Source organism: Bos javanicus, chromosome 16, assembly GCF_032452875.1.
Source record: "Bos javanicus breed banteng chromosome 16, ARS-OSU_banteng_1.0, whole genome shotgun sequence".
NCBI classification, from domain to species: domain Eukaryota; kingdom Metazoa; phylum Chordata; class Mammalia; order Artiodactyla; family Bovidae; genus Bos; species Bos javanicus.
The window spans coordinates 55649059-55674243 of NC_083883.1; the positions used below are offsets into that span (position 1 = coordinate 55649059).

Here is a 25185-nt window from a genome sequence, read left to right on the forward strand (position 1 = left end):
GTCGCCGCCGCTGCCAGACGCCAGACGCGGCCCCTCCCACCCTGCAAGGACCTGGCCCCGCCCATAGCTCCCGCCGCGACCCCGCCTATCTGGACTCGGCTTTGGTCCCGCCCCTGAAAGCCCTATTTATTCCGCCCCCAGCACCTACACCGCCAGAACCAGCAGGCTAGTGGCTGTCGGTACTGCACCTCCTCTTACTTCCCGCGTCACTGCTGCCGCCATGCCCGGAGGTCTCCTCCTCGGGGACGAGGCTCCCAACTTCGAGGCAAATACTACCATCGGCCGCATCCGTTTCCACGACTATCTGGGAGACTCGTAAGTGGCCACCTCGTCGCCCTGCCCTAGCCTCGGGTTACGCCCGAACTCACTCAGAGGTGCCTTCCCTTTTTCCTCCCTTCGGTCCTCCTCACCGCTCGGCCCCCAGCTCGTCGCCCGTCTCCTCCCCACACCGGTTCCTGCACGTGCGTCTCGTTGTCTGGCCGCTCCTTCGCGGCGGCGCTGCGGAGGGGCAGCGACCCTCCGGCCCACCCTGCACCGGCCACTTGATAGCCTCTCGCTTCTCGGCCCCCGCGTGGTTGGTCTGGCTCCCGGATGAGGAAGGGGGAGGGGAAACAAAATTGGGTTCCCGCGGGTCCCAGGAACGGGAGGCCGGTGCGGAGGAGAGTTTGTCCATTTACTTCCTGTTGGGTAAACTGTGCGAGTAGCATGGTCCAGCCGAGGCCCGGAGCGCGCAGGGGCCGGGCAGCATCGGCGGTCAGTTCCCGGGACTCGTGCCCAGGGTCGTACCTCTCTCCCTGCCTCCGTTCTGCAGTTCATTCCCGGGGGAAGGCGGGTAGCCAAGGCCAGTCAAAGGGCACTGCTGCTGGCTGAAGGTTTAGGAAGGGCCCAGCGTGTTATCTGAGGGTTCTGCTTGCTGCAGTGGTATTTGCAGGCTTCTCAGCACAAAAAAATTTAGACCACCAGCTGCCAAATTGGTGGCTGAAAGACTTTTTGTCCAGAGCCTCCCCCAGCTGCTAGAATTTGATTTGATGGCAGCTTTGGGAGGAACCCAGAACACTGTTTGCGGGTGTGTCCTTTATTCCAGAACTTACAGCACCCTGAGGGAAGGGCTTTCTGAGGTTGTTCAGTTTTGCAGTAACTGTGGATAGGTCATGGACACCAGCGCCTCCCACTTTGAGGCCCTTTTGTTTCTCAGCAGAGTGCCTCTTACTGCCCCTCCCCCTTCTGCCTTGCTCCCAGCCGCACGCAGTCTTGCCAAACTGGTGACCCGTGATCTAGCCTGGCAATCATACTATTATGACTAGGAGTATATTGGTGGAACTGTGGTTTTACAGCTTCTGCATCAGCAAACGTCAAGATGATTAGATTTAATATGAAACATCCCAGCTGTGTCTAGTTATATTTCTGGGGTTCCAATGCCTGCACCCCTGCCCCCCCGCCCCCCGACACACACACACACACACACACACACTGAGCACCTGGGAGAGAATCTTACACACGCACACACACACACACACACACAGCACCTGGGAGAGATTCTTACACACACACACACACACACACACACACACAGCACCTGGGAGAGATTCTTAGGCCTAACCAACCTCTTCGAAGTGTGTTAGTTGCTCAGTTGTGTCTGACTTTTTGTGACCCCATGGATTGTAGCCTGTCAGGGAGAATCCATGGGATTCTCCAGGCAAGAATACTGGAGTGGGTATCCATTCCCTCCTGCAGGGGATCTTCCCAACCCAGGGATCAAACCCGGGTCTCCCATATTGCAGGTGGATTCTTTACCACCTAAGCCACTGGGGATTTTTTTCCAAGCACTGATTAAGGGAAAAGGTAAGTTCTTTGAAAGAGAGGACTAGGCTAGAAAAAGGATGAGAAATGGAACAGTCAGACCTTAAAAGCAGGCAAAGACTTCAGAAATACAGACCATGTCCGGTCTCATACTCAAGGATCTAGTTATTAGTATTTCTCCAAAACTCCATGGGATTCTCAAAGAATGTTTCTTCCCATTCTTACCTACAGCCCCCACCCACATAAAACAAAATCTTGCCAAAGCTCTTAGGTTGTATAGATTAAAGCTAAATATTATTATGAAGCATATTATTGTAGCAATAGTTATAAATGATGTCACCATTTAAGCTGACCCTAATTGTTTGGATTTTTTGTTGATCTGATTAAAAGTGGTACCTTCTCAGGGAATCAGCAGGAGGAAGATGAGAGAGAAAACTGCATCTATAAACAAATAATACACAAGTCTGCCTTGGGTCAAGTATGGGAGAGTACTATTTCCTGCCTTACCCCAAAAATAAGTTTGAGCCTTTTATAACACTATAATAAATGGATTGTGCCAAATAGAATTTTTCCCAACTCCATTCTTCATGTGATTTCAGTTCAGACTGTCAATTTTTGATCAGATGTGTTTTGAAGAAAAAAAATTACAATTTCAAACATTATGGGTACCTACCCTTCCCCTGGACAACTGGAAACAGCCAAGGGGTTTGGGAGCTTACTTAATGAGTTTATTGAGCCCAGTCACCATATATATGTGACAGAAGCAGCTTCTTCCCAGTACATCTTCACCAAACAAAATGTGGGTTTTTCCAGGGGGTTAGTGAGTTGGGACCATCTCCCTTAAAGGAGGAAACCTTTTTGTCTTTTGAAAATGAAGAAGGAAGGAAAGGGGATACTGTAATTGTATTCCTCTGAAGAGTAGCAGTAGGGAGACTTAGAAGGGAACAGGCCACAGTAAGACATTCTCAGGGGTTATCCTGTTCCTCGCCTGGAGCAAACTATAGAGTGTGGCTTCTGAAGGGGAGGATGTGAAGTGGCTTCAGACAAGTTTTCTTAACATGATTCAGCAAAACAGTCTCTTGACTCACAATGCAAAGAGAAGGCCTGATTTTTCTAACTAATCACCTCTTTAACAATACAAGAGGAACTGCCCTGTTCATTTTTTTTCTCAACTTCTGGAGACTTTCCTTAAGTCTCATCAGACCCTTAAATAGATCCTTCACCATGGACTCTAAGGCCTAGATTGTACTCATAACTAGATTATTTTTATACATTTTAAATAAATCTTATTGCCCTTTATATATATATAAAAACATACCACACCCTCCCACAATCTTAAAAATATTACCTTTCTCTTCCCAGTCTTGCCACAGGGCCATCCATCCTTTTTATAAGAAAGTCTTTTCCTTTCCTGAAACCTTGGGAGCTGAGTGGCAGATGTAGGTGGGAATTAGGTACCCTGTCTCTGCTTTCTTATTTGTGCTTCAGGAAATTTGGCAGACTTCAAGGAGGACAGCGTGGCGTCTAGGCTACTGTGAGAAATCTACTAGTTTAAGGTCCCGCTTTAATGTTAAGTCAACTAGAGTGTGGAAACTGAGTGTTAGATTTTCAGTTGAAAGAATAGTTTCTGCTGCCCAGGAGAAGACAGTACTCCAAAGATTCTTGGTGACTTAGCTTGAAATGTGCTTAAAATTTATACAAGTTTAATCTTAGGCAATGATGATTTAGATAATACTATTACCCTAAGAATCTGTAGTTGTAGAAATCAACATTGAAGGCTATATTTTTTCTACCCACTTGGTCTAAAGGAAGAAGAAACTGCACGTGAAGAGATAGGTGAAAATCTTAAAATGCTGTTGTTTTGTCAGGGTACAAATATTGGGTGTCCTGTTTAGCAGGTTAGATCAGTAAACTAGTTTTACAAAAGTTTTTATATCTTCATGTAAAAGAAGCCAAGTGTCAGCTTTAACTTTACATATAAATAGAGGATAGAAGCCTATTTATTTCAGGTTACATAATGTGTTTATTATTTAAGTCAGGCATTGGTCTAGATTCAGGCATACTGGCTCATCCATTATTGGAGGTGAATGTCAGCATATCTGTGCTTAGAAAAAAATGTAGAAAGTGTAAAGGAGGGGGGAAGCTATTTTAGTAAGTATTTAGTTTGAATAGCACAGATTTTTTTAGCTGAAAAGGACTCAGGGTAGCTCTGGAGTTACTAAAGTAGGCAATACCCTGACAGTCTTTTTAAATATTTACCATATTGAATTTCATATATTTGATTGAATTGGGCATGAAACAGGTTTTTCTGGAGATAATTGAAAAGCATTCCTCAACAAAAAAGTTTAAACGTGATTGTCTTCATGCGTGCATGCTAAGTCACTTCAGCCGTATCCCAACTGGAGTGGGTTCCCATGCCCTCCTCCAGGGGATCTTCCTGACCCAGGGATGGAACCCACATCTCTTACATCTCTTGCTTTGGCAGGCGGGTTCTTTACCACTAGCACCACCTGGGAAGCCCAGTTGTCTTCATAAGCATTCATTTTAAAAAGAAAGCCATTTTTGATCTAGGATTTGTGATTTTTCACTGTACGTGATATTGGTGATCATCTCTTCATTCACTTGTGACCTTTTTTCCTTATCAGATGGGGCATTCTCTTCTCCCATCCTCGGGACTTTACCCCAGTGTGTACCACGGAGCTCGGCAGAGCAGCAAAGCTGGCACCAGAATTTGCCAAGAGAAATGTTAAGATGATTGCTCTTTCCATAGACAGTGTGGAAGACCATCTTGCATGGAGCAAGGTATTACCTGTTGGCAAAGCTTTGAGGTTACAGATCATGTTATACATTTTATAGAGTAGCTTGGCTTTTTTGAGGTGAAGGTGATACTTTCTTTGATACTAAATGATAGAGGGTAGGAATTAGCTTGATTTAGGATAGAATAAAGCCAAAGCATATGGTTCTTTGCTTTTCATGGGTGTAATGTAATGCCTGTCATGCAAATAGCAGGGTTGAGAGTTACTGCATAGCAGTCATTGAGACTACAGTGGCAGAAGGAAGAGTTTATAGCCAATGATATGATACTCTTTAAAGTATAGGAACACACCCAGGTTCATGTTTCCTGGTGAGCTTGTGCCTTAGAATTTTCAGAATTGTGATCACATTAAATAGGAAACAAGTCCCAACTTTACACCTGGTTATGTAGGAAACCTCAAGGTGCCTGCAGCATGAAACCATATCCGTTGTTATTTTAGTGGTGGTGACATGATAGACTGCTAGTGACAGAAGGAAGAAAGTTAAGCTAATAGAATTAAGAAATATGGTATAATTTGTTATCCATTTCAAAGTTCATGAATGCTACGTTTATCCTGTGGCGTCTCTGTGGCGAAATCCACAGAGGTTCTTAATCTGCGATGCCACCAACTCTTGTTTTACTTTCACGGCGCCACTGAATACATAGACCTTATTCCAGCATTAAGTCTTTTTCCTTACTTCCTAAAACTCTACCCAGATAAATTCCTCATTCTCCAGTCAATAGTTTATACTCAGACTTGCCTACATGTTTCATTAATATTGCTTCCTCTCCCTAGAATGCCTTCCTTTGCCTTGTGAAAATTGTATCCATCCTTCAAGGCCCAGGTCAAAGTCATACCCCGTCCTTAAACCGTTTCCTAGCTCAGCAGTCTTACACATGGGGAGGCTGGTGTACTTCAGCTTCTGCCTTTTGCATATTACCATCTTGCATTTGTTGCAGCTTCTTATGGAAATCATCTAACCAAATTAGAAGTTCCCTTAGAGGCAGGAACTTTACTTATCTGTATCCCACATGTACTTACCATAATGCTTAGCCCACCTCAAGTGCAATTTCAATGCCAGATCAAATAATAAAGCTAGATTTTTTTTTCCCCAAAAAAACTTCCCAGGATAGAAAAATGGATAAAGTTTTTTCACTAGGGGAGGAAGGCATAGAGCGGAAGCAAGTACATTGTCCTTCAATTCAGACTTGGAATGCTTTGCTTTTTATGTGGATTTCACCCTAGTGTAAATTCACCTCTGCCTTTTTACCCATAAGAGATTTACCTTTGACTTGTTCCTGAAGTGAATATTCAACTCTCTATTCTTTTTGCTCTAAGACTTGTATTTCTTCTCATTTCTTAATATCTTTGTTTCAGTATCTTAATGTCTGAGTCAGGGTGCTTTTGAGGCAGGGGTCAGATCAGTACCATATCTATAGAATTATCTTTGCCTGTGACATAATTTCTGGATGTGAACTCATTGTTACTGATGTTTTTTTTTACAGTGTTTGGGTACCCAGAGGTACCTGAGATTGACGTCTTAACTCTGTATTATTCCACTTTTAGAGAGTTTAATGCTGCTTTCTCAAAGCAATAAAAACACGCTGAATTTGAAGAGCCTTGGGCATGAAAAGGCTCTAGATTATAACCTAAGTACTATACCCTACTGTTATTTCTGTCAGTGAACAGTTGGGATAAGGAGTGTTCATTTATTAACTTTCTTATTAAAATTGTGTAGAGAAATTATTATGATTATGGTCCTCTCTTCCTTGTCTTACAAAATGATGGCTGTTAACTGATTGCATTTAGAGAATATGCCTGCTTTAGACTTCCCTTTTTCCCTTTCCCCTGCATTTCAGGATATCAATGCTTACAATGGTGAAGAGCCCACAGAAAAGTTACCTTTTCCCATCATTGATGATAAGAATCGGGACCTTGCCATCCAGTTGGGCATGCTGGACCCAGCAGAGAAAGATGAAAAGGGCATGCCTGTGACTGCTCGTGTGGTAAGTTGTGTACTACTAGATAATCTGACCAGGCAACATCTATCCGAGTAAATGCTTGGGGCAACTAAAGTAAATGAATGAGTATCTCCAGTCAGGAAATAAGTCTGTGCTGACACTCTCACTTTTTATCTAAATGCTGGTACAAAGTAAAATTTTCAGCTAACTTAGTAATAAACTGCTTAATTCACAGCTTTTGAAAATCTACATAAAAAGTTATCCTGTCATCTAGAATAGTGAAATCTTTTGCTATAGTTCTCCTGACAGCCCTCTTTAAAGCAGTGGGTCATAGCCTTCTTAAGGCATCTCTTGTTTTGAATTCTTATTTGTTCTGTCCTTATCCACCAGAGAACAAACTTATTCCCACATCTGCAAAAATATACAAAATTTTGAGGACCAGTGTCAACTCCCATTGGGCTTCCCAAGTGGCTCAGTGGTAAAGAATCTGCATGCCAAAGCAGGAGATGTGGGTTTGATCCCTGGGTTGGGAAGATCCCCTGGAGTAGGAAATGGCAACCCACTCCAGTATTCTTGCCTGGGAAATCCCATGGACAGAGGAGCCTGGCAGGCTGTGGTCCATAGGTCACAAAAGAGTTGGACATAACTTAGCGAGTAAACAACACCATCAACTCCCATTAGTATTATTTTTATGATCATTTTCCATAGTTAACGTAGTACCTTCCTGAGGCCTTTTCTGGATTCAGTTCACAAGTCAGTTTTTCTTACTGAGACAGCCAAAACCAAATATAATTCCCTTCAAGTTTAGAAATATAACAGAGAAGAAAATCATAACTATTCCAACTACCCAGTTTGTTTGGCATGTCTTTCTAGATACTTGGGGGCTTTTGTTATTTTGTTTTGTTATACCCTTGAACATTTTTAATGACTAAAGAGCCTTATAAGAGGCTTTAATATCAAAAACACTCAGAGAGTTCTTCCTGTTTATGTGTCTGTCTACTTCTCAGGTGTTTATTTTTGGTCCTGATAAGAAACTGAAACTGTCCATCCTCTACCCAGCTACCACTGGCAGGAACTTTGATGAGATTCTCAGAGTAATTATCTCTCTCCAGCTGACGGCAGAAAAGAGGGTGGCCACCCCGGTTGACTGGAAGGTAACGATCCTAAAAGGGCAGAAACCCATCTTGCCTAGAGGGCCTATGGGGCCATCTGAATGGCTCCCTTTAGGGTGTTATCTAGGGCTCTGTTTCTGGCATGCAGATATATTGAGAGGATTTTTCCTCCTGGCTGAGTTTAGGATTTACCGCGAGGCCATTTTTCAGTGTCTTTAACACCTTTTATACAAAATACAAACTCCCTATATTTCTAACTTTTAGGTTATTTGGACAGATTAACTGGTTAGAATGATTCCTTTTCCTAAATAAAAGGATTAAAAAAAAAAAAACTTGAACTCTTCCCTGATGGCAAATATTTATAGCAGAACTTAGTTTGACCACTTAAGTCGTGGGTATAAAACTATTTGGTGTATTAATGTCTTGAAACATTTCTCTTAAGCTCCAGTCTTTTAAACCTATGTAGAATTCTCTGAAACCTGTTCATGAATTTTTAATCTCTATTATTCCGGCAATATGTAGGACATGGATAATACCACAAGAGTTTCTTAACGTCACTACATTGTTTAATCCAATAACCTGAATACCTGGTCTTGTTATTTTGTTTCTTCTGACTGGGAAACCATTGAAATTCTGTGTCCATTCATTGAACCTATGTTTACTGAGCCCAGACAGTGGGCACTGGGATTTAGCAGTGAACAATCAGTGTAAAGTCCCTGCCCTCACAAAATTTACATTCCAGTGGGTAAAGACCAACAGTAAAGTTTACAGTATCTTAGGTGACAGTGTATGACAGAGAGTAATCATGCAAAGGTGGGGAGAAGGGGAGCAGAGGTGGGAGGAGTTGCTTTTATATTTGGCTGTCAAGGAAGGAAGGCTCTTCTCTGAAGAGACCTTTGGGGAGGACGTAAAGAAAGCAAGAGACCAAGTCATGCATCTTTAGGAGGGAAGAGCCCTGCAGGCTTAAAGGACCAGCTAAGGAGTTTTCCTAAAAGTGAGCTTGGCACGTTCAAGGAACAGGAGAGCCAACATGCCTGGAAAAGCAGCAGCAGGAGGTAAAGGTAGGGATCAAGGGTGAAAGAGGAAGCTAGGTTCAGTCCCACAGGGTAGTGAAAAGGACTTACTTAGAATAAATTTTAAAATGCAGTAGCAAACCGTTACTGGGTTTAAAGCAGGACTATTTCTTATTAAGGTGGGGAAATACTTCTCTTCCCAAAAGTGTCAAAGATCAATTTGTGAAAGCAAAATTCCTTAGGGGGAGAGAGCAAAGCAAAGGAGACTTGATTATTCTCATCATGAAAGACTGAACTTCACCATTCTCAATGTCTTTTCAATAGAATGGGGACAGCGTGATGGTCCTTCCAACCATCCCTGAAGAGGAAGCCAAAAAACTTTTCCCTAAAGGAGTCTTCACCAAAGAGCTCCCATCTGGCAAGAAATACCTCCGCTACACACCCCAGCCATAGGCTCGCCATGGAGTTGGTTCTGGAGCTGCCCACTTAGCACCATGAGCCAGAGGATGCCAGCTGTCCATCATGTTTCCCCGCAGCAGTCCATTAAAAACATTTTGGTGTGATCACAGCCAAGGTCTTTAGGTTGCTCTACTACTGGCTTATTAAATGAAAACAGCACTAAAAATTTCTTGGGATCCTTTGTGCCTTCAGCAGCTTTCTCCTCTGTTCGTATATCTTCACACTCTCTGCTGACTTTCTTCGAAATATGGGACTTACTTGGATCTCTGCAAGGTTTATGACCAAGAGGTGGTATCAGTTTACGGTTGAAAAAGCCTGCTTTGCTCCATCATACTGTGTTGACCAAAATGTTCATTTGGCTTTTTAAAACCTGAACGAACGTTTTGGCCAAGCCAATAGAATGACTATCAGGTTTGGGTTTTTTTTTTTTTCTGTTCTAATCAAATCCTCTGTTACCCATTTTGGGAAGGAATAGAACTTGGGGTTCAACTTCCTCTGTACATATCTACGTGTGTAACCTAAGAACTTAGAGTAACCCGCAAGTTCTTCAGTATTCCATGTTTTGATCACAACTGGGAGAAAAAACCTTTTCAATTCAGTACTTTTCTAGTAGATAAGTGAAAGATGAGCCTGGGGAGAGAATCTTTAAATATTTTGCTATCAAGAAAATTTTTCAATAAATTTCTGTTGAAAGCAAGAAGCTACAGAAAAGGCTCCACTTGCCTGCCGGAGAGGTGGAGCAGAAGGCATGAGCAACATGACTGTGCCAGGTGCCTTTTGGAGAATTTCTGGCTGTCAGTCTGTTCGACGATGATGGGCATGTGAAAGGGCCCACCGTGGGAAGAAGGAAGAGGATGACTGAAAATGTTTTATTATCTATTCTTGCAGTGGGGGAGGGAGATATTTTTCTGATTTTTGCTTCTTAGGGATCAGCAAATAAATCCTTTGTCAAAAACGTGATCAGAGAATTCTGTTGTCACATTTTGAAGTACTAGTTCAGACTCATGTCCTGAAGGCAAGACGTCTCCCTGCTAGGACTGACACTGATGCTTCTCTCCAAAGATAGGTGTATAAAAGTTCATGTAATGAAAATGGAGGAGCTGCTGATGAAAATGTGATCCTGCCACATCTCCAGGCCTACTTTGCACCTTTATATTAACTGGGCCCTGTGGAATCTCTGACCCCTGCAACAAAGAGCTCCTCTAACCTAATACCTTAACAGGGGTGCTGGATTTAAGTATACCAATCTTGAGGGTGATGGGACATATTTTGCTTTTCTGGAAAGAGTATGCTGCTGCTAAGTTGCTTCAGTCTTGTCCAACTCTGTGTGACCCCATAGACGGCAGCCCACCAGGCTCCACTGCCCCTGGGATTCTTCAGGCAAGAACACTGGAGTGGGTTGCCATTTCCTTCTCCAATGCATGAAAGTGAAGTCGCTCAGTCGTGTCCAACTCTTCATGACCCCATGGACTACAGCCTTCAGGCTCCTCCATCCATGGGATTTTCCAGGCAAGAGTACTGGAGTGGGTTGCCATTGCCTTCTCTGGAAAGAGTATGAAGGATTCCCAACTCAAGAGTCTCTCAGACTTAGTATACTGTCCTAGGTTTAGAAAGAAGGGTCCCATACCTGGTATAATCTCTTGCATGTAGCCCTCTATACTTTTATTGAGTAGAATAACGTAAAATCTGATCCCTGGTGCCGTGTTTTAGAGAAGTCATTACTTTTTCATTTCCTTGATTTCACCACATGTAAAATTTGGGTGATGCTAAGAAGGTTGAGAAGGAAGGTGAAAATTCCAAGTCATATCCTTGGGAATGCTGGTCTGAGAGATTTAACTGGGCTGGCATCTTGCTGTCACCTTTTCTCCAAGTCACTGTGTTTTGTACATAAAGAACCAAGACTATCTGGTGCTCTTTAGCACATCTCTTCTGAGTAACCCCTGGCTCCTCAAATCTTGTCACCTCCCTGCTAGGTTCCCCACTGCTCTCTTCCCTTGGCTATTCACCTTCAGTCCTGCCTCTCAGAGAGGGTCTGGCTTAAGTCTAAATCTCCAACATGAATTATTCACACACGAGTCTTACCTTTACTGATTGATGGGACATTGGCCATTAAGTTTATAAATTCAAAATCGAATTCATCAATTATTCCCCCAATAAATACATTGCCCCTCTTATCACTCAGGCATCCAAACCTTGATGTTTTGTTTAGCTGTATCTACCCTACCCACATAGATTATGTCCATATAAAAATGCTGAAAAACTCAAGGAAAAGGGAGGTCATGTACCCACAAATTAACTTCTGGTTCTATCACGAAGCAGCCATGAGGCCATGGGAGTGTGAGAGTAGTCTCCAAATGTAAAATGTTACATAATGAATGTATGCTGAGGGGGTAGCAGTGATTATAAGTCCTTTTTTTTTTTATTTTTTAACTTGGCATGGGAAGGAGAATTCCCCTTTCCAGAATTGTTGCTCTCAACTTTATAGGGAGAATAGATTTAATAAGATTTAATAAGTCCAATAATTTATTAAGTGAAAATGAATTATATGGCTGTTGTGGCTATGAGAGAAGCTTAAGAATTTAAGAGGCAGTCTACTGGGTGCCTTCTCAAAGAATCAGCAAATGCTTTGGCTAGAAGAGATAGCCATCTAAGATTCGGAGTGACTTGAGGTTGCTGGGTGGTCTTGCCAAAAGTCTGACCTTACCTCCAACCATTCCCCTGAGGGTAAGAATCCTCATTGAGAGGCTCAGGAAGGGGTAAGGAGCTAGAATGGCTGGGTCTAAAGGGGCATAACAAGATGCCACTTGGATGCAGTGAACTGGCACAGTTCACAGTTTGATTTGACCTCCACCGCTTTGGGCAATGCAAATTGAGGAAATACAACTTTGATTCAAACTTAAAGGATGCGTTAACTAGTTAAAAAGGCATTGCCACTTTGTCAGTGATTGGTTCAGCAATGAGCACTGAGACACAAATAGAGGATCATGAGTTTCTACAAGAATTCTTTCTCAAACAAGAGCAACTAGAAGCCGTTTTTCTCTCACACACTGAATATAAACAAAAAAACATGAGATACTGATTGCTGCTGCAGCTAACTTACAACCTGGGAGCAGGGATCCAGCCATAGAATGAGGCTGTAAAGGTCAACAGCCAAGTTGAGAGAAAGGAAAACATCTGACCTTTCATGATCTTCACTGAGTCTAACAAGTGTGAACCCATCCTACCTCTGGACTACTATAACACAAAATAATAAATTACCAGATTTCCTTGGTGGCTCAGTGGTAAAGAATCTTGTCTGCCAATGCGGAAGACATTCATTTGATCCCTGATTTGGGAAGATCCCGCATGCCACAGAGCAACTAAGCCCGTGTGCCACAACTATTGAGCCTGTGCTCCAGAGCCCAGGAGCTGCAACTACTGAGCCCACGTTGTTGCCACAGCAACTGAAGCCTGGGCTCCAGAAGAGAAGCCACTGCAGTGAGAAGCCCACACACCGCAACTAGAGAGCAGTCCCCACTCTCCGCAACTAGAGAAAAGCCTTCGCACTATGAAGACAGGACAGACAAAAATAAGGAAAATTTTTTTAAGTAATAAAAATAAATCACCTTAGTGTTTAAGCATTTTTGAGTTGGGTTTTCTGGTACGAGGACAAAAGCGTCCTAACTGATACACATAGAATTAAGTGTTCTCTAGTTATTTCAAATAACATGATAATGTGCCTCATAAGATTGTAGAGCAGGCGTCTGTTTTTTTGCTACTTCTTTACCCCCTATCTTGTGGAACTCAAGCTTCAATATGCATTAAACCACATGAGGAGTGTGTTAAAATAAGCTGGCCAGGGCCCTTCCCCCAGACGTGGGTTCCACAAGTGGCCAGAAGTTCTCCATCTGTCACTACCCAGGTGATCGTGATGCAGTATACAGCAGACGCTGCAGTTCACCATAGCCATTTCCCCTTATTCTTCATGAAAAATACCCAGATTGTATTAAGGGTGGCAAGTTGAGGTGCCAGTTAAAATTCATCCTAAGATGATAGGTGGGTGTGGTCATGTGACTGTTGGCCTATGGTGGGGTCTCTTCCTGAAAGTGCCTTGCCTCACTGAAAAGCAAATGGGATGACTGAGTTACAAATGTCATTTTGTCACCCTGAGGATAAAAGTCACAGGCCAAGGATGAAAGACAGGGAGTCTGAAAGGAAACCGGGTCTGTGATAACTTAGACAGCAGACAGTCGCGGCTGCAGGACTGCTGTTTGGTGTGGCTGCACCTAACGTTTGTTGACACATAAGTGCTCCACGAGCCACTCTGAGAAATACTGCCCTGTTCTAGGTATCTGGAGGGGCTTGACTTTTTCTCTTGTGTTTTCTTCTATTCTTTCTTCTATTATGGTTTTCCCTGGAGTAGAGAATCGTGTATTCTTTTAAAATCTTGTTGAAATGAAAAGGAATAATGGACCCTAAATATTAAACAATCATCATAAAATTCAATTTTATTTGACTTTTTTAAGTAAAATGAAAAGTGATATTAAATAGTTCTATGCAATGTAAGATTGTTAATTTCTCCTAAACTGCTTTTAATAACTATGGAACGTGGTTCCATTTTTCAGTATTTACTAGATTGAGGATTTACTAGATTTTACTCTGTAAAATGTTAGGGAGGCACTAGTTGTAGCAATAACACAAGTCAAAATTATAGTTCTTATGCTTTAGATAGTAGTGGGTTAATTGTACAATGCTTCTGATAACTTCTACTCTATCATAGGTTGCTCTCAGCTGGACGCAGGATTTCATTTGCTAAACCGTAAGTTTAAGGTATCTGAAGGATTTTGAACATCTCAAATATAAATGCAACTACTTAAAATTAGAGCTTTTGCAGCAGTCCATCAAAATTGTTTGTAAAATAAACGCAGAGGTAAATTGCTTTAGCAGTTTGTGAGTAAACTTGCCAGGTAATGTTTCAGCACTTGAGTCAGGATATTAGCTCCGTCTCTAAACTGACTCCACGAATCATGTAAGCGCCATTAAAGTCCTTTTCTAAAATGGGATCCAGTTTCCAACTATAAAAGAAAGTCAAAAGTAAAATATGAGACTATGAGCATTTCAGAAAAAAAGAAAAACAGTAAGTGCAATCGGAAAACCTACTGAAAAGTTTCCATTTAATTATCTGGAACACTCCCTTTAGAAGAGCTTACATATTAAAGACTTTGAGTAATTAAGTAGGTGTGCATCGCTATCCCAACAAGCATTATCTTGTAAAGAGATACATTCACTTAGTTAGAGTAGTGTATCAAAGTTCACTTAAAGAGAAATGTGAGGAGAGCTGAATTCCTGTTAACTTTGTGACTGATTGCAAGGTAAACTGGAAACTTTTCTCCTAAATTGTAATGAGAATTTTTTAAATAAGGGGACCTGGAAGAGACTGGAAAGCGACAAGCCAAATTGCTAGATGCCTAATGAGGTGTCACATTTGTGAAATAGATCCCTTTAAGAAAGACAGAGGATGACCTAGGAAGACTGCCTACAAGGAATTCAGTTGCTTTGTTTAGAGGAACCAATAACCATCAGTTTGGTCAATGCAACTTTCTTTTCCCCAACAGACACAACTGCAGACCACCCTGATTGTCATAAATGATAGTCATAGGCCCAGAATTTCTATTAAAAGTTTCTTAGGGTGGTGATCTGGTTGGGGGTGTGATGGTCAAGGGACTTATGAAGCTGCATTTCCACAGCACATCATTTTTTCATAGAAGACATGTTTTTTGGAGTGACTTGGCAACTGCGGGAGGGAGGGTGCTAAAGGCTCCTGAAGCCCATTCTTGGCAGCACTGTTCTTGCTACATGGCCCGCTCCTGCGTTTGCCCACCGTCCTGTTGCTCTGTCATAGCTGTCTTCTCCAATCCACTCCGCTCAGCAGTGGGCTCTGGCCCAAGTGAACTCTCTTAGGGGCCCTCACAGAGATCCCTTGAGTAACAAGCTTTGCCGGCTACCCTGGTCCCCACCAGACTTGCCTCCATATTGTCCTTGCCCAGTGTGACCAGCCCTCTCCCTCCCTAACTCTAGGCACAGTTTCCAGCACTTCTCAGACTTTTCTAAATTAGTTCTGATTGATGAGGACACTAGGAAAAAATGTCATCAGGGCAACACCTAAGTGACTCTCCCTAATAAAATATTTGGAGGCCTCTTGTTTTATCTTAAATTCATGCAAATTTGTCATCCTACTCCATAGTATGTTTATTTCAATATACATTTTAAATAACCTAATAGTAAAATGAGTTAATGTCTCCCTTTGAAAGATTGTCAAATAAAATTGAAACCCTAGGAAAATGCCCATGATCAACCTGTGCTCTATACACCCACACCAGAGACCTACAGATCCATGGGAATACACACTCCAGAGAGAAACATCCATAATTAAATGCTAGTGTCTCACTGTATGATGGATGGGCCTCCTCATCCCTGATCCCAGATCCCTGATCCCTACTTTGAACTAAATATCAGGGGAGGACTTCCCCGGTGGTTAAGAATTTGCCTGCCAATGATCCCTGAGTTCAGGAAGATTCCACATGCCAAGGGACAACTAAGCCTGTGTGCCACAACTACGTGAGCCTGCGTTCTAGAGCGTAGGAGCTGCAACCATTGAAGCCTGCATGCCTGGCACCTGGGCTCTGCAACAAGAGAAGCCACTGCAATGAGAAGCCCGCACACCACAATGACAGTAGTCCCTGCTTGCCAGAACTTGAGAAAGGTCACAGATAGCAATGAAGACCTAGTGCAGCCAGAATTAATTTTTTTTAAGTAAATAAATAACAGGGAAGGGAATTGGGAGGGGAAAAATTGGGAGAGGGAATCATGGCAAAATTACGATTTTCAAAAATATTCTATAATTTTAACTGTTAAGTAATTCAGGTGAACTCTAATCCCAATTTTCCCGTATTAAAGTGTTGCCACTAAGAGTTTTTTTTCTCGCCACCTACATGTTGCTACTTGACTTTACAATTTATTTTCACTGTGTAGTTTAATAGTCACAATAAGAAAAATCCAAAGTGTCAAGTTAATTACCTAATCTTTTTTCTTCCACTGGTAGTTTCTCTTAGTCATTCCAAGACCAGTGTTGCCTGAGCCAATTCAAAATAAACGCATAAAAGAGAAAAATTACATTAGGAATTTCAGAGTACTGGTAGCAAGAGGATATTCTGAAATCTCAGTTTACTTCCTCCCTGTAAGTCTCCCCATTCAAATGGGCTTTTTACATTTTTCCCTCAAGGAGATTTGTGATCTAGGCTCCCAAAAATCCAATACAAGGGCTGGCAAATCCAAATGAGAACAGGCAGGTCACACAGACCGAGTGGTTTGGATATAACACAAGAGGGAGGGTGTGGACTGTGGCAAACCACAGAGCACCTGCTTCCTGTGTAGGAGCCAGCTATGCTCAGCTCTATCTGGTTGTTGCCACACATAGATAAAAGGACTGAGTGTTCAAAGACTTTCCGATTTTTTTTTTAAGAAAAGCTCAAAATTTGTATTTTTTTAAATGTGAAATTTCTGGATGTTTATACTTCACAATTTTAAAAGAAAACACAGATGTAAGCCAAATACAGTGTACTGGCTGGATCAAGTCCATGGGACTGCCACTTGTGACTTTCATCCCAGACTCATTGGGGAATGCAGATAATATATTTCCCTCACTCTAAAAGTTCCGCCAACTCAATAGCCCTCGGGGTGCCCTATGGGGGCTGACACTAGACCCTGAGCTCCCAGCCTTGCCATATACTCCTGTGCTCCAGGAGTGCTGTGAAAGCAGCAGAGCAGCAGACCTAAAGACACTGTGAAGGCTAAATTAGAGGAGCAAATCAAGGATGCTTGTGTTTTCAAGCTGAAGTAGCTGGGGAAATGGTGACCCTGGGCTTGGTAAGGCAGGATGCTAAGCACTGAACGAAAGATCTTGAATGCATTTTCCCTACAGCAAGGCCTTCCTAGAAAGTCTTCTTTACAGTATGCTTAGCACCATGATATAAGCAAATGGGCACTCATATGTACTTAGTGACAATAATTCTGTAGTGACTATCAAAGTCACCTCAAAGCAAGTCATCTGAGTTTTGGTTGTGACCATGGCTTGGACTATTCCATGAGCATGGGTTAGAGTCTATATTCTCTTTGGTCATTGAGAGAAAACCGGATCCCACACCTGGGCCTGCTGTGTGAGTCTATTCCCCCACCCCCACTCGTGCTCTGTCTCCCAGCAGCACTATGGGGCTCCAGCCTATAGGATGAGAGTAAAGGTAGCAGCTGCTACCCCCAACAGGGTTGTGGAAGGAGACACACGAGAGAGTCAGAGCCACCTGGACTTCAGTGTCTGAAAGTCTCTGAAATGTGACCTCCCAGAAGCAGTGTGGCAGCCAGGGTGGAGAATGGAGACAGATGACAAACACACACAGCGCCCTCAAATCATTTTTTAGAATACAATGAAGCTCACGTATCAAAATTCTTTCTCAGTGGTTTGCCTACCACTAAAGAGCTACCCCCTTACCCATGACCTTGGCATTGCCATCATTTTTGTCAGGCGCAGGTGCTTGGATAACCAACAGCTTGCTTAAATCTGAAGTTCCCTGCACCTAAAGGAGAAAAGTCAAAATCAGTCAAAAGAGCATTCTCTGACCTCTAAACTGGCTGCCTCCTAGCCTTTCCAAAGAATATAAAAAAATAAGCCAAAACATAGAACTAACCTCCAACCTAAGCTCTATCTTTTTCATTTCAAATCCTTTTTTACCTTGTTTCAAAGAGTCTTGGATAGGTAGGGGATGGGTAGGTGGATGGATGGAAGGATGGAAGAACAGATGAATGAATGGATTCTTACATGGCTTACTATGTGAAAAAGTAAGTGATCAAAAATGTAAAATAATTTTAAGAAGTCTTGGACCAGAAAATTATCTTTTGCATTTTTATAAATATCAGAAATGAAGTTTCTACACCTTACTTGTAACCAATTTGGAAAATGGAATCCCCAGCATCCACTGAGTTACTTTTATTCCAACATTGACATTCAAGGGCTCAGGCCCTAGCCTTCCCAGATAGGAAAAAAATAAGCGTTTTTCCCTGAGCTTTTGCCCAACGGCCACAAAATCTGCCCTCCCAGAATGCAAGCAGCATACGTAAGTCACATATAACTATCATTTCTAGATATTACCACATTTTATCCCATTTAATCCCCACAAGAACCTTATGAGATGGCTGCTGCTATTATCCTCATCTTAGTAAGAGGAACCTGAGGGTCAGAAGGCATCTTTCTAGGTGCCTAGCCTCACACACCTCGTGGGCACAGGCATCAGGTCTTAAATCCAAGTATGCCTGCCTCCAAACTCTGGTGTCTTAACAAAACTATGGGGATTGCTCCCGTGGTCCCCGACCCCTTATTTCAAAGTTAAAGTGATTTTTCACTTCCTATTAAGAAAAAAAATTGTAATTACCTTCACCTTTTGAACTGTTGAGGGGTTGACAAAATAAGTGTGTTAGGAAAGTGGCAAATGCACTCTTTAGGAGCTTAACCAACTTTTCTAGGACTCGAGTTTTCATTAAATTAACGACCTTTCTCAGCCTGAACAAGCAGAAAGGGTCTCTCCCCAAGAGGAGAAACTTGTTACCAAAATAAAGAGATGTTAGCTCTTCTCACAGCCTTTTAGTCCTCCTCATACTTAGGCTCTGTCCTCACATCACTGTGAGGTCTAACAGCAAGTGGCTTCACCCATTAGGGACCTGGCTTCTATTCTTCCCATTCCCTGTTACTTTCCCCTTCCTTAGAGGCATGGAATGATGGGGTTTAGGGTCCTCTATTGAGTTGTGCCCCTAGGCCCTAATGTGGCAACAAAGTGACATGACCCTGACGCATCTCCCTTCTTATCGACCAGTGCAGATACTTCCAGAACCATCCTAGCAAGCAGTGTCACTGCCTTGCACACAAACTAGGAAAAATGCTCCCCATCCTTCTCTAGGGAGGCACAGCCCATGCCAGGGCAAAGAGCTTGGCAAGCAGAGAGTAGGCAGATTCCTGCCCCACTGGACCCTCAGGTACACTCTCATGCAGGGCACAACTTGCACAACACAGCACCCAAGCCCTGGGGACATTTTGACTGTTTTGTTAAGGGCACGTGAGAATTATAGGGTCTTTCTAGGTTTAGAGAAACCTAAATTTCTTTAAGGTGGTTAGTTGAGTTTTTAAAGTCACTTATGGGGCACCAGGAAAAGCAGAAGACTCTTAAGAAATGACCCTCCTTACCTGTTCACAGGTTTTAGGTAAAATGCAAGGTGCAAAATATGGTACCTCCGTCTTGGTATCAATAACACTGCCATACACAAGAATAACAAATTTCATGTTCACGTTATCAATAATCATTTCATTATAGCTTGATAAAGTCTCCACATATGCATGATTGAGCATCACACACTTCTGAAACTTTAGGTCCTACAATAAAATTAGATTTTTTTCTATAAATCATATAAAATAACACATGATATCAAGAAGAAGGCATATTCCACATGGAAAGATGTTCAACATTGTTAATCATCAGGGAAATGAGAATGGCTATCATCAAAAAGACAAGTAACAAGTATTGGCAAGGATGTAGAGAAAAGGGGGAATCTTTTGTGGACTGTAAACTGGTGCAGCCACTATGTAAAATAGGAAGTTCCTCAAAAAATTAAAAATTAAACTACCATATGATCTACAGTCTCACTCCTGGGCATATATCCAGAGAAAAGATACATGCATCCCAATGTTCACTGGACCATTATTCACAATAGCCAAGGCATGGAAACAACCTAAATGTCCAACAACAGAGAAATAGATAGAGAAGATGTGGTACATATATCAGATCAGATTAGATCATTGGCTCAGTCATGTCGGACTCTTCGCGACCCCATGAATCGCAGCATGCCAGGCCTCCCTGTCCATCACCAACTCCCAGAGTTCACTCAGACTCACGTCTATCGAGTCAGTGATGCCATCCAGCCATCTCATCCTCTGTCGTCCCCTTCTCCTCTTGCCCCCAATCCCTCCCAACATCAGAGTCTTTTCCAATGAGTCAACTCTTCACATGAGGTGGCCAAAGTACTGGAGTTTCAGCTTTAGCATCAGCCCTTCCAAAGAAATCCCAGGGCTGATCTCCTTCAGAATGGACTGGTTGGATCTCCTTGTAGTCCAAGGGACTCTCAAGAGTCTTCTCCAACACCACAGTTCAAAAGCATCAATTCTTCGGCGCTCAGCCTTCTTCACAGTCCAACTCTCACATCCATACATGACCACAGGAAAAACCATAGCCTTGACTAGATGAACCTTTGTTGGCAAAGTAATGTCTCTGCTTTTGAATATGCTATCTAGGTTGGTCATAACTCTCCTTCCAAGGAGTAAGCGTCTTTTAATTTCATGGCTGCAGTGACCATCTGCAGTGATTTTGGAGCCCAGAAAAATAAAGTCTGACACTGTTTCCACTGTTTCCCCATCTATTTCCCATGAAGTGATGGTACATATATACAATAGAGTATTACTCAGTCATAAAATAGAATGAAGTAATGCCATTTGCAGCAACATGGATGGATGGACCTAGAGATTGTCATACTAAGTGAAAGAAGCCAGACATTGACAAACAGGTGACATCATTTATTATGTGGAATCTTAAAAAATGATACAAATGAACACATATACAAACTTATGATTATCAAAGAGTGAGGGAGGGATAATCACATACACACTACTATATATAAAATAGATAGCCAACAAGTATGTACTATATCGGAGAAGGCAATGGCACTCCACTCCAGTACTCTTGCCTGGAAAATCCCATGGACGGAGGAGCCTGGTAGGCTGCAGTCCATGGGGTCACTAAGAGTCGGACATGACTTGATCGACTTCACTTTCACTTTCCACTTTCATGCACTGGAGAAGGAAATGGCAACCCACTCCAGTGTTCTTGCCTGGAGAATCCCAGGGATGGGGGAGCCTGATGGGCTGCCGCCTATGGGGTCATACAGAGTCGGACACGACTGAAGTGACTTAGCAGCAGCAGCAGCAGAAGTATGTACTATATAGCACAGGGAACTATACTGATATTTTGTAATAATCTATAAGGCAAAAAGAATATGAAAAAGAATATAATATATACAACTGAATCACATTGCTGTACACATGAAAATAACAAAACATTATAAATCAAACATATTTCAATTCGTTAAAAAAAAATCCATGTGTAGGTATTTGTGTGGACATAGTTTTTTAATTCCTTTGGGTAAATATCAAAGAGAGTGCTTGCTGGATCATATGGCAACAGCATGTTAGTTTTGTAAGAAACCACCACTCTCTTCCAAAGTGGCTGTGTACCATTTCACATTCTCACCAGCAATGAAGAGTTCTTGTTGCTCCACACCCTGGCCAGCATGTGGTGTTGTCACTGGCCAATTAATAGGTGTGCAACAGTATCACTTCCTTCATGGATCACTGCCTTGTTGTGGCAAAGGGGCTTGCATAACACAATGAAGCTAAGAGCCATGCTCTGCAGGGCCACCCTAGACAGACAGGTCATAGCAGAGAGTTCTGACAAAACGTGATCCACTGGAGGAGGGAATGGCAAACCACCCCAGTGTACTTGCCATGAGAACCTCATGAATTCTTTAAATCGTCAAAAAGATAAGACACCAAAAGATGAGTCCCGAAGGTCTGAAGGCGTCCAATATGCTACTGGGGAAGAGCAGAGGAGAATTATCAATAGTAATGAATAGATTCAAGGGACTAGATCTAGTTAACAGGGTGTCTGAAAAACTATTGACAGAGATCCATAATAGTGTACAGGAGGTGGCAAACAATACCATCCCAAAGAAAAAGAAAAGCAAGAAGGCAAAGTGGTTATCTGAGGAGGCCTTACAAATAGCAGAAGAAAGAAGAGAAGCAAAAAGCAAGGGAGAGAGGGAAAAGTACATCCAATAAACACAGAGTCCCAAAAAATAGCTAGAAGAGACAAAGAAGGCCTTCTTTAATAAACAGTGCTTAATAATAGAAGAAAACAACAAAAGGGGAAAGACTAGAGATCTCTTCAGAAAAACTGGAAACATCAAGGGAACATTCCACCCAAAGATGGGCACAATAATGGTAGAGATCTATAGCAGGAGAAGAGATCAAGAAGAAATGGAAAGAATACACAGAAGACCTATATTAAAAAGATCTTAGTGAACCAGATTACTACAATGGTGTGGTTAGTCACCCAGATCCAGACATTCTGGAGCGTGAAGTCAAGTGGGCCTTAAGAAGCACTGCTGTTAATAAAGCTAGTGGATGAGATGAAATTCCAGCAGAACTATTCAAATCCCTAAAGGATGATGCCATCAGGGTTTTGCATTCATTATGTTGGCAAATCTGGAAGACCCATCAATGGCCAGAGGACTAGAAAAGGTCAATATTCATCCCAATCCCCAAGAAGGGTACCAAAGAATGTGCTAACCATTGGACAATTGCACTCATCTCCCATGCTAGTAAGTGAAGTGAAAGTCACTCATTTGTGTCTGACTCTTTGTGACTCCATGGACTATACAGTCCATGGAATTCTCCAGGCTATAATACTGGAGTGGGTAGCCTTTCCCTTCTCCAGGGGATCTTCCCAACCCAGGGAATCTTCCCAACCAGGGATCGAACCCAGGCCTCCAGCATTGCAGGTGGATTCTTTACCAGCTGAGCCACGAGGGAAGCCCAGTAAGGTTCATGCTTAAAATCTTGCGTGTTAGGTTAGGCTTCAACCTTATGTGAACCAAGAACTTCCAGATGTCCAAGCTGGGTTTAGAAAAGGAAGAGGAACTAGAGATCAAGTTGCCAACATTCGCTGGATTATAGAGAAAGCAAGGGAATTTCAGAAAAACATTTCTCTCTGTTTCCTCTGACAGTGTGGACCATGACAAACTGTGGAAAGCTCTTAAAGAGATGGGAATACCAGATCATCTTATCTGTCTCCTGAGAAACCTGTAAGCGGGTCAAGCAGCAACAGAAGTATGGAACAACTGATTGGTTCAAGATCGAGAAAGGAGTACAACAGGGCTGTCTGCTGTCACCCTATTTGCTTAACCTATACACTGAGCACATCATGAGAAATGCCAGGCTGTATGAGTTACAAGCTGGAATCAAGATAGGCAGGAGAATCATCAACAACCTCAGATATGCAGATGATACCACTGTAATGGCAGAAACAGAAGAGGAACTAAAGAGCCTCTTGATGAGGGTGAGGGAGGAGAGTGAAAGAGCCAGCTTAAGACTAAATATTAAAAAAACTAAGATCATGGCATCCAGCCCCATTGCTTCATGGCAAATAGAAGGGGGAAAGGTGGAAGCAGGGACAAATTTCCTCTTCTTGGGCTCCAAAATCACTGCGGACAGTGACTGCAGTCATGAAATCAGAAAACGATTGCTTCTTGGCAGGAAAGTGATGACAAACCTAGACAATGTGTTGAAAAGCAGAGACATTACTCAGCCAACAAAGGTCCATTTAGTCAAGGCTATGGTCTTCTCAGTGGTCACATACAGTTGTGAGAGCTGGACCATAAAGAAGGCAGAATGCTAAATAACTGATGCCTTCGAACTGTGGTGCTGGAGAAGACTCCTGAAAGTCCCTTGGACAGCAAGGAGATAAAACCACTCAATCTTAAGGGAGATCAACCCTGAATATTAACTGGAAGGACTGATGCTGAAGCTGAAGCTCCAGTATTTTGGTCATCTGATGTGAATAGATGACTCATCTCATTGGAAAAGTCCCTGATGCTGGGAAGGATTGAGGGCAGAAGGAGAAGAGGGTGTCAGAGGATGAGATGGCTGAATGGCATCACCAATGCAATGAACATGAACTTGGGCAAACTCCAGGAGATGGTGAGAGACAAGGAGGCCTGGCAAGCTGCAGTCAGTACCTGGGGTCACAGTCAAACATGACTGGGCAGCTGAACAACAACAACAACAATGGTATCACATTGTTTTAATTTGCATTTCCCTGATGACATACTGTTCTCTTGAGAAACCTATATGCAGGTCAGGAAGCAACAGTTAGAACTGGACATGGTGGGAACACATGTATACCTGTGGTGGATTCATTTTGATATTTGGCAAAACTAATACAATTATGTAAAGTTTAAAAATAAAATTAAAAAAAAAAAAAAAAAGAACTGGACATGGAACAACAGACTGGTTCCAAACAGGAAAAGGAGTACATCAAGGCTGTATATTGTCACCCTGCTTATTTAACTTATATGCAGAGTACATCATGAGAAACGCTGGGCTGGAAGAAGCACAAGCTGGAATCAAGATTGCTGGGAGAAATATCAATAACCTCAGATATGCAGATGACACCACCCTTATGGCACAAAGTGAAGAGGAACTAAAACGCCTCTTGATGAAAGTGAAAGAGGAGAGTGAAAAAGTTGGCTTAAAGCTCAACATTCAGAAAACGAAGATCATGGCATCTGGTCCCATCACTTCATGGCAAATAGATGGGGAAACAGTGGAAATGGTGTCAGACTTTATTTTTCTGGGCTCCAAAATCACTGCAGATGGTGACTGCAGCCATGAAATTAAAAGACGCTTACTCCTTGGAAGGAAAGTTATGACCAACCTAGCTAGCATATTCAAAAGCAGAGACATTTCTTTGCCAACAAAGGTCCATCTAGTCAAGGCTATGGTTTTTCTAGTAGTTATGTATGGATGTGAGAGTTGGACTGTGAAGAAAGCTGAACGCCGAATAATTGATACTTTTGAACTGTGGTGTTGGAGAACACTCTTGAGAGTCCCTTGGACTGCAAGGAGATCCAACCAGTCCATCCTAAAGGAGACCAGTCCTGGGTGTTCATTGGAAGGACTGATGCTAAAGCTGAAACTCCAGTACTTTGGCCACCTCATGTGAAGAGCTGACTCATTGGAAAAGACCTTGATGCTGGGAGGGATTGGGGGCAGGAGGAGAAGGGGATGACAGAAGATGAGATGGCTGGATAGCATCACCAACTTGATGCACATGAGTTTGGGTGAACTCCAGGAGTT

General features: G+C 42.6%; 3 protein-coding genes across 6 annotated transcripts in view; 1 reads left to right on the forward strand and 2 right to left on the reverse strand.

Moving 5' to 3' along the window:
- The window catches only part of AADACL3 (arylacetamide deacetylase like 3), a 160597-nt gene extending 156075 nt beyond the window's left edge, over positions 1–4522 (reverse strand). Inside the window, exon 1 of the mRNA XM_061383255.1 lies at positions 369–4522. The gene's annotated coding sequence lies outside the window, so the exon portion shown is untranslated. The remainder of the gene's footprint in view (positions 1–368) is intronic.
- On the forward strand, positions 28–10100 carry PRDX6 (peroxiredoxin 6). Its single transcript, XM_061383263.1, has 5 exons — positions 28–315; positions 4446–4602; positions 6455–6601; positions 7564–7710; positions 9006–10100. Exons 1-5 carry the CDS (start codon positions 221–223, stop codon positions 9132–9134), a joined length of 675 nt encoding a protein of 224 aa, XP_061239247.1. The 5' UTR covers positions 28–220; the 3' UTR covers positions 9135–10100.
- The window catches only part of SLC9C2 (solute carrier family 9 member C2 (putative)), a 101581-nt gene continuing 85890 nt past the window's right edge, over positions 9495–25185 (reverse strand). For 3 of the 4 annotated variants that reach the window (XM_061383240.1, XM_061383239.1, XM_061383238.1), the window contains 4 exons: positions 19408–19593; positions 17665–17749; positions 16197–16252; positions 9495–14194 (listed from right to left, as the gene is read on the reverse strand). In XM_061383240.1, coding sequence (XP_061239224.1) covers positions 16197–16252; positions 17665–17749; positions 19408–19593 — 327 coding nt within the window. In that variant the 3' untranslated portion in view covers positions 9495–14194. Of the gene's footprint in view, positions 14195–16196; positions 16253–17664; positions 17750–19407; positions 19594–20772; positions 21862–25185 lie in introns of those variants that run through there. The other variant, XM_061383241.1, reaches the window with a different exon arrangement.